Source organism: Eutrigla gurnardus (genome assembly GCF_963514095.1).
Source record: "Eutrigla gurnardus genome assembly, chromosome: 22".
Taxonomy (NCBI): Eukaryota; Metazoa; Chordata; class Actinopteri; order Perciformes; family Triglidae; genus Eutrigla; species Eutrigla gurnardus.
Window position 1 is genome coordinate 570,001 of NC_139933.1, and position 7,500 is coordinate 577,500.

At 48.4% G+C, this 7,500-nt stretch overlaps 1 protein-coding gene across 1 annotated transcript in view; it reads right to left on the reverse strand.

Moving 5' to 3' along the window:
* snx29 (sorting nexin 29) overlaps positions 1-7,500 on the reverse strand; it is a 66,424-nt gene that overhangs the window by 55,750 nt on the left and 3,174 nt on the right. Inside the window, exons 6-11 of the mRNA XM_084040556.1 lie at positions 5,234-5,304; positions 4,497-4,760; positions 3,907-4,339; positions 3,611-3,723; positions 1,775-1,868; positions 1,611-1,678 (exon numbers count right to left, since the gene is read on the reverse strand). Coding sequence (XP_083896682.1) covers positions 1,611-1,678; positions 1,775-1,868; positions 3,611-3,723; positions 3,907-4,339; positions 4,497-4,760; positions 5,234-5,304 — 1,043 coding nt within the window. The remainder of the gene's footprint in view (positions 1-1,610; positions 1,679-1,774; positions 1,869-3,610; positions 3,724-3,906; positions 4,340-4,496; positions 4,761-5,233; positions 5,305-7,500) is intronic.

The following is a 7,500-nucleotide window of genomic DNA, read 5'->3' on the forward strand; positions in this document are numbered from 1 at the left end:
GTGTGGCGATGGAGTTTTGTTGTATGAGTCTGGAGGAGGTGCGAGTCAGGAGGAGGTCTGAGTCTGGAGAGGAGGTCTGAGTCTGGAGAGGAGGTCCGAGTCTGGAGGAGGTCTGAGTCTGGAGAGGAGGTCTGAGTCTGGAGAGGAGGTCCGAGTCTGGAGGAGGACTGAGTCCAAAGGAGGTCTGAGTCTGGAGAGGAGGTCCGAGTCTGGAGGAGGACTGAGTCTAAAGGAGGTCTGAGTCTGGAGAGGAGGTCCGAGTCTGGAGGAGGACTGAGTCTAAAGGAGATCTGAGTCTGGAGAGGAGGTCTGAGTCTGGAGGAGGACTGAGTCTGGAGGAGGTCCGAGTCTGGAGAGGAGGTCTGAGTCTGGAGAGGAGGTCTGAGTCTGGAGAGGAGGTCTGAGTCTGGAGAGGAGGTCTGAGTCTGGAGGAGGTCTGAGTCTGGAGGAGGTCTGAGTCTGTAGGAGGTCCGAGTCTGGAGGAGGACTGAGTCTGGAGGAGGTCCGAGTCAGGAGGAGGTCTACTGACACAAACCCCCTGAACGCTATAGTCCTGATGCAGCATCTCGTAGTGGATCTGACCTTTAAAGGGCCGGCGACCTCTGTAAGGCCGAGACCACTTCCTGTACTACGACATGTCTGGATGGTTTCTCCATCTGTGACCCCGTGACCTCCTCTTACCGAGGGAGGAGGAGGAGTGTGTCTCAGAATCAAAGAGATAAACACAACTGAAATAATTTATATAATATTATATTAATATATAATATATTATTTTCTCCCTCTGAGGTGGCAGACCAGTGAGCAGCATGAACATCCTGGAGCAACAGCGCCACCCGGTGGATGATTGGTGTGATAATATCCTGCAGCCGAAGGTCTCTGGGCTCAGGACCATCAGATCCAATCAGCACACAGAGCAACAACCGGCTTTGAACCAGCAACCAGCAACCAGCAACCAGCTGGTGTGATGTTTAATGTGCTGGGAAAACCACCGTCTTCTGATGAGACCTCCAGAGGAACCAACGATATTTCTGCTGTCGTATCCAATGAGAATCATGTTCATGTGTGATGTCATTCCTCCTGGATGTTATGGGACTGAATCACTGATGCACAAACACACTAAACACCTTGGACTCTAGTCTTCATGTGCTGGAAGGATTTGATTATTTAGTCAATGTAGTTTCTGTTCATCCACCAGGGGGAAGTGATGACGACGATGACCACAGCGGGATCATTCCTGACTTCTCTTTGTTTGAAAACACGTCAGTTATCTGAGACGGAGATCAGCCGCTCGTTCTCTCAGTGAGATTATCTGGAATATTATGAACGGCCTGAATATTTCAACAAACCTGATCATAATCTGATCTTGTTTACTCTGCAGAAAATATTCATTTTTGTTAATAATATATTGATCATTTGAGGCAGCCTTCCCCCGGTGTTGCAGTGAAAGTGACAGACAGACAGACAGACAGACAGGCAGACAGGCAGACAGACAGGCAGACAGGCAGACAGGCAGGCAGGCAGGCAGACAGACAGACAGACAGACAGACAGACAGGCAGGCAGGCAGACAGACAGGCAGACAGGCAGACAGGCAGGCAGGAGAAAGACTCACCGACAGTCATGGACTCTGGCAGACTGGATGTTGGGGGGGCGGCCCGGCCCGGTGGACTGGCCTCCATGCTGAAACACAGATTCATGGGTGTGAAGGGAGCCGAGGCTGGACTCAGCAGACCGGTTAGTCCAGAATGTGAAACACTTCCCCCTGAACGGACGAACCTGAACGTCAGCAGCGAGCTCTCACGGTTCCCCCCCGCTCCCGCTGACGCACGGCGAGCAGGAAACGCAGCGGCGGCGTCCTCCACGGAGTTCACTGACAGGAAACAGAAGTGAAAGTGAAGGTGAGACGAGAGAAAGTCCCCTCTCAAACATTGTTCACAAATCAGTCTAAATGTGTGATAGTGAGCACTTCTGCTTTGCTGAGATAATCCATCCCACCTCACAGGTGTGCCACATCAAGATGCTGATCTGACATCATGATTAGTGCACAGGTGTACCTTATACTGCCCACAATAAAAGGCCACTCTGAAATGTGCATTTTTTTGCTTTATTGGGGGTCTGGGGACTCAGAACCAGTCAGTATCTGGTGTGACCACCATTTGCCTCATGCAGTGCAACACATCTTCTTCGCATAGAGTTTATCAGATTGTCAATTGTGGCCTGTGGAATGTTGGTCCACTCCTCTTCAATGGCTGTGCGAAGTTGCTGGATATTAGTGGGAACTGGTACACGCTGTCGTATACGCCGGTCAAGCACATCCCAAACATGCTCAATGGGTGACATGTCCGGTGAGTATGCTGGCCATGCAAGAACTGGGACATTTTCAGCTTCCAAGAATTGTGTACAGATCCTTGCAACATGGGGCCGTGCATTATCTTGCTGAAACATGAGGTGATGTTCATGGATGTATGGCACAACAATGGGCCTCAGGATCTCATCACGGTATCTCTGTGCATTCAAAATGCCATCAATAAAATGCACCTGTGTTCTTCGTCCATAACAGATGCCTGCCCATACCATAACCCCACCACCACCATGGGCCACTCGATCCACAACATTGACATCAGCAAAGCGCTCACCCACACGACGCCACACACGCTGTCTGCCATCTGCCCTGAACAATGTAAACCGAGATTCATCCGTGAAGAGAACACCTCTCCAACGTGCCAGACGCCATCGAATGTGAGCATTTGCCCACACAAGTCTGTTACGGCGACGAGCTGGAGTCAGGTCAAGACCCCGATGAGGACGACGAGGATGCAGTTGAGCTTCCCTGAGACGGTTTCTGACAGTTTGTGCAGAAATTGTTTGGTTATGCAAACCAATTGTTTCAGCAGCTGTCTGAGTGGCTGGTCTCAGACGATCTAGGAGGTGAACCTGCTGGATGTGGAGGTCCTGGGCTGGTGTGGTTACACGTGGTCTGCGGTTGTGAGGCCGGTTGGATGTACTGCCATATTCTCTGAAACGCCTTTGGAGACGGCTTAAGGTGGAGAAATGAACATTCAATGCACGAGCAACAGATCTGGTTGACATTCCTGCTGTCAGCATGCCAATTGCACGCTCCCTCAATGCTTGTGGCATCTGTGGCATTTTGCTGTGAGACAAAACTGCACATTTCAGAGTGGCCTTTTATTGTGGGCAGTATAAGGTACACCTGTGCACTTATCATGATGTCAGATCAGCATCTTGATGTGGCACACCTGTGAGGTGGGATGGATTATCTCAGCAAAGCAGAAGTGCTCACTATCACACATTTAGACAGATTTGTGAACAATGTTTGAGAGAAATGGTAATAGTGTGTATCTGGAATGAATTTTAGATCTTTAAGTCCATCTCATGAAAAATGGGAGCAAAAACAAAAGTGTTGCGTTTATATTTTTGTTGAGTGTATATATATGTATACATGTATATGTATACATATTCATACATGTATACATATATATACATGTACATATACATTCATACATGTATACTGTACATATACATACACATGTTCATATGCATGCAGACGGAACACAGTGCATCAGGAAGGTAGAAGTGTGCAGCTCTTGCTACCTGGCTGAGAGTCTGCAGGGTTCAGGGGGATGAGGATGTCGGAGCTGCAGTGTGCAGTCACCGCCTGTAGGGGGCTCCACGTGGACACGCTGGACAGGCTGCCGACCAGCACCCTGCAACAATGACCAGGTCAGACTCACATCAGGGCCATCCACACGTTTAACTGTCTCAAAGTCAGGTGTTCAAACCTCCAATACACTTGTGTTGGCCCCGCCTCCACACCTGAGACAACAGCCGTCCCATAATGCATTGGGGAAATATAAATATAAATATACACTAATGATGTTGTGACTCACTGATCCGAGCTGCTCCTCCTCTCCTCCTCCTCCTCCTGGGTTTGTGCTCTGGGTTTGTACATCTCCTCCTCCTCTTCCTCCTCCTCCTCCTCCTCATTGTCTATCCTCTTCCTGTCAGGCAGAGGAGGTGTGGTAGCGAGAGGAGGTGTGGTAGCGGGTGGAGTTCTGGAGGCATGGGGGGACCCCACCCAGCTGAGGAGGCCCGGCTCGGCCAGGCCGTTCTGGGAGGAGAAGCCCTGCTCCAGCGGATCTACTCCTTCCTCCACGCTGCTCTGAGCCGGAGCGGTGCTGCTCCTCCTCATGGCGGCCGTCTTCTGGGAGTCCTCCTCGCCTCCCTCCTCCTCGTCCTCGCCTCCGCCGTCCAGGTCGTCATCAAAGGAGATGATGTTGGTGATTTTCTTCTTCCTGCGGCGCTCCTTCCTCAGCCCCGAGTCTGAGAGAACAAAGAGACTTAAAATCATTCTGGATGTCACCGTCTAGACCAGATCCAGATCTAGATCTAGACTAGATCCAAATCTAGATCTAGACTTGCATGGTTATGGTCTGATGAAGTAATGAGTCCGCTCCGGTCTGGGGGTCCAGGGTCCTACCTGCCGAGCTGCTGCGGGGCAGGACAGGAAGCGGGTCAGAGCCCCCGTCCCCCCGGGGGGGGAAGCCCGGCACCACGGCTGTGGCGGTGCTGATCTCCCTCAGGAGGCTGCTGACCCCCTGAGTGGACTCCTTCCACAGGCTGCCGATGCCCTGCGTGGACTCCTTCAGGAGGTGCGACACGGAGGAGGAGGCGCCGCCTCGCGTCAGCCCGCCGTTCAGGTCGGTGTTGTCGATGTTGATGGCGAAGAGGATGGAGTTCAGACCTGAAGACCCGACAGAGACCAGATCAGGCACAGCATACGAAGCTTCTACAAAGTGCTTACTCAGCGGTTTGTTTTCTTAATATTTTAGAGTCTCATCAATAGTTCAGCTTTAGAGAACATTAATATTCATAATCCAAACGAGTGCAAACACAGTTCATCTGCTGCTTTAAGGCAGCTGTTTAACACAGATACGAGGTCCCGACCACGAGTTCACATCCTCCAACCTGACTGGTCACGCCTAAAGGCCACTGTCCAATCATGTCCATCTTTGTTTTTCTCATCGGGCTCCTTAGATGGAACCAAACAGTCCACTAGTCGGGGTCAGGAATCATAGAAATCATCTCTAGGTGGATAAAAACCAGGAAAACCTCCAGCAGCCTGAAGAACGCTGGAAAACCATCTCCCCTCTCCAAGTGGATCAGTGTGAGCTCGTCTTCGCTACGTCTTCAACACTGTGAACGCATGAAACCCACCTGCAGCCATGGTGGGCAGCATACTGGCTCTCTCCTCGTCCAGGACGAACGCCCAGTCTTCATAGTACGTCCTGGAGGAGGGGGGGATCCATCAGGAACACGGTCACACTGATGTACACATATATATGTGTATATATGTGTATATATGTGTATATATATGTGTGTATATATACCCCAGGCGGGGCCGGTCGGCCAGCAGCGTGTGTGTATATATATATATATATGTGTATATATGTGTATATACACTCAACAAAAATATAAACGCAACACATATATACACATATATACACACACACACATACAATCAACAAAAATATAAACGCAACACTTTTGTTTTTGCTCCCATTTTTCATGAGATGGACTTAAAGATCTAAAATTCATTCCAGATACACAATATTACCATTTCTCTCAAACATTGTTCACAAATCTGTCTAAATGTGTGATAGTGAGCACTTCTGCTTTGCTGAGATAATCCATCCCACCTCACAGGTGTGCCACATCAAGATGCTGATCTGACATCATGATTAGTGCACAGGTGTGCCTTATACTGCCCACAATAAAAGGCCACCCTGAAATGTGCATTTTTTTGCTTTATTGGGGGTCTGGGGACTCAGAACCAGTCAGTATCTGGTGTGACCACCATTTGCCTCATGCAGTGCAACACATCTTCTTCGCATAGAGTTTATCAGATTGTCAATTGTGGCCTGTGGAATGTTGGTCCACTCCTCTTCAATGGCTGTGTGAAGTTGCTGGATATTAGTGGGAACTGGTACACGCTGTCGTATACGCCGGTCAAGCACATCCCAAACATGCTCAATGGGTGACATGTCCGGTGAGTATGCTGGCCATGCAAGAACTGGGACATTTTCAGCTTCCAAGAATTGTGTACAGATCCTTGCAACATGGGGCCGTGCATTATCTTGCTGAAACATGAGGTGATGTTCATGGATGTATGGCACAACAATGGGCCTCAGGATCTCATCACGGTATCTCTGTGCATTCAAAATGCCATCAATAAAATGCACCTGTGTTCTTCGTCCATAACAGATGCCTGCCCATACCATAACCCCACCACCACCATGGGCCACTCGATCCACAACATTGACATCAGCAAAGCGCTCACCCACACGACGCCACACACGCTGTCTGCCATCTGCCCTGAACAATGTAAACCGAGATTCATCCGTGAAGAGAACACCTCTCCAACGTGCCAGACGCCATCGAATGTGAGCATTTGCCCACTCAAGTCTGTTACGGCGACGAGCTGGAGTCAGGTCAAGACCCCGATGAGGACGACGAGCATGCAGTTGAGCTTCCCTGAGACGGTTTCTGACAGTTTGTGCAGAAATTGTTTGGTTATGCAAACCAATTGTTTCAGCAGCTGTCTGAGTGGCTGGTCTCAGACGATCTTGGAGGTGAACCTGCTGGATGTGGAGGTCCTGGGCTGGTGTGGTTACACGTGGTCTGCGGTTGTGAGGCCGGTTGGATGTACTGCCATATTCTCTGAAACGCCTTTGGAGACGGCTTATGGTGGAAAAATGAACATTCAATGCACGAGCAACAGATCTGGTTGACATTCCTGCTGTCAGCATGCCAATTGCACGCTCCCTCAATGCTTGTGGCATCTGTGGCATTTTGCTGTGAGACAAAACTGCACATTTCAGAGTGGCCTTTTATTGTGGGCAGTATAAGGTACACCTGTGCACTAATCATGATGTCAGATCAGCATCTTGATGTGGCACACCTGTGAGGTGGGATGGATTATCTCAGCAAAGCAGAAGTGCTCACTATCACACATTTAGACTGATTTGTGAACAATGTTTGAGAGAAATGGTAATATTGTGTATCTGGAATGAATTTTAGATCTTTAAGTCCATCTCATGAAAAATGGGAGCAAAAACAAAAGTGTTGCGTTTATATTTTTGTTGAGTGTATGTGTGTGTGTGTGAATATGTGTGTGTATATATATATATGTGTATATATGTATATATACGTGTATATATGTGTGTATATGTGTGTGTATATATATATATATGTGTATATATGTGTGTGTGTGTGTATATGTGTGTGTATATATATATATGTGTATATATGTATATATACGTGTATATATGTGTGTATATGTGTATATGTGTGTGTATATATATATATATGTGTATATATGTGTGTGTGTGTGTATATATATATGTGTATATATGTATATATACGTGTATATATGTGTGTATATGTGTATATATGTGTGTATATGTGTATATGTGTGTGTATAT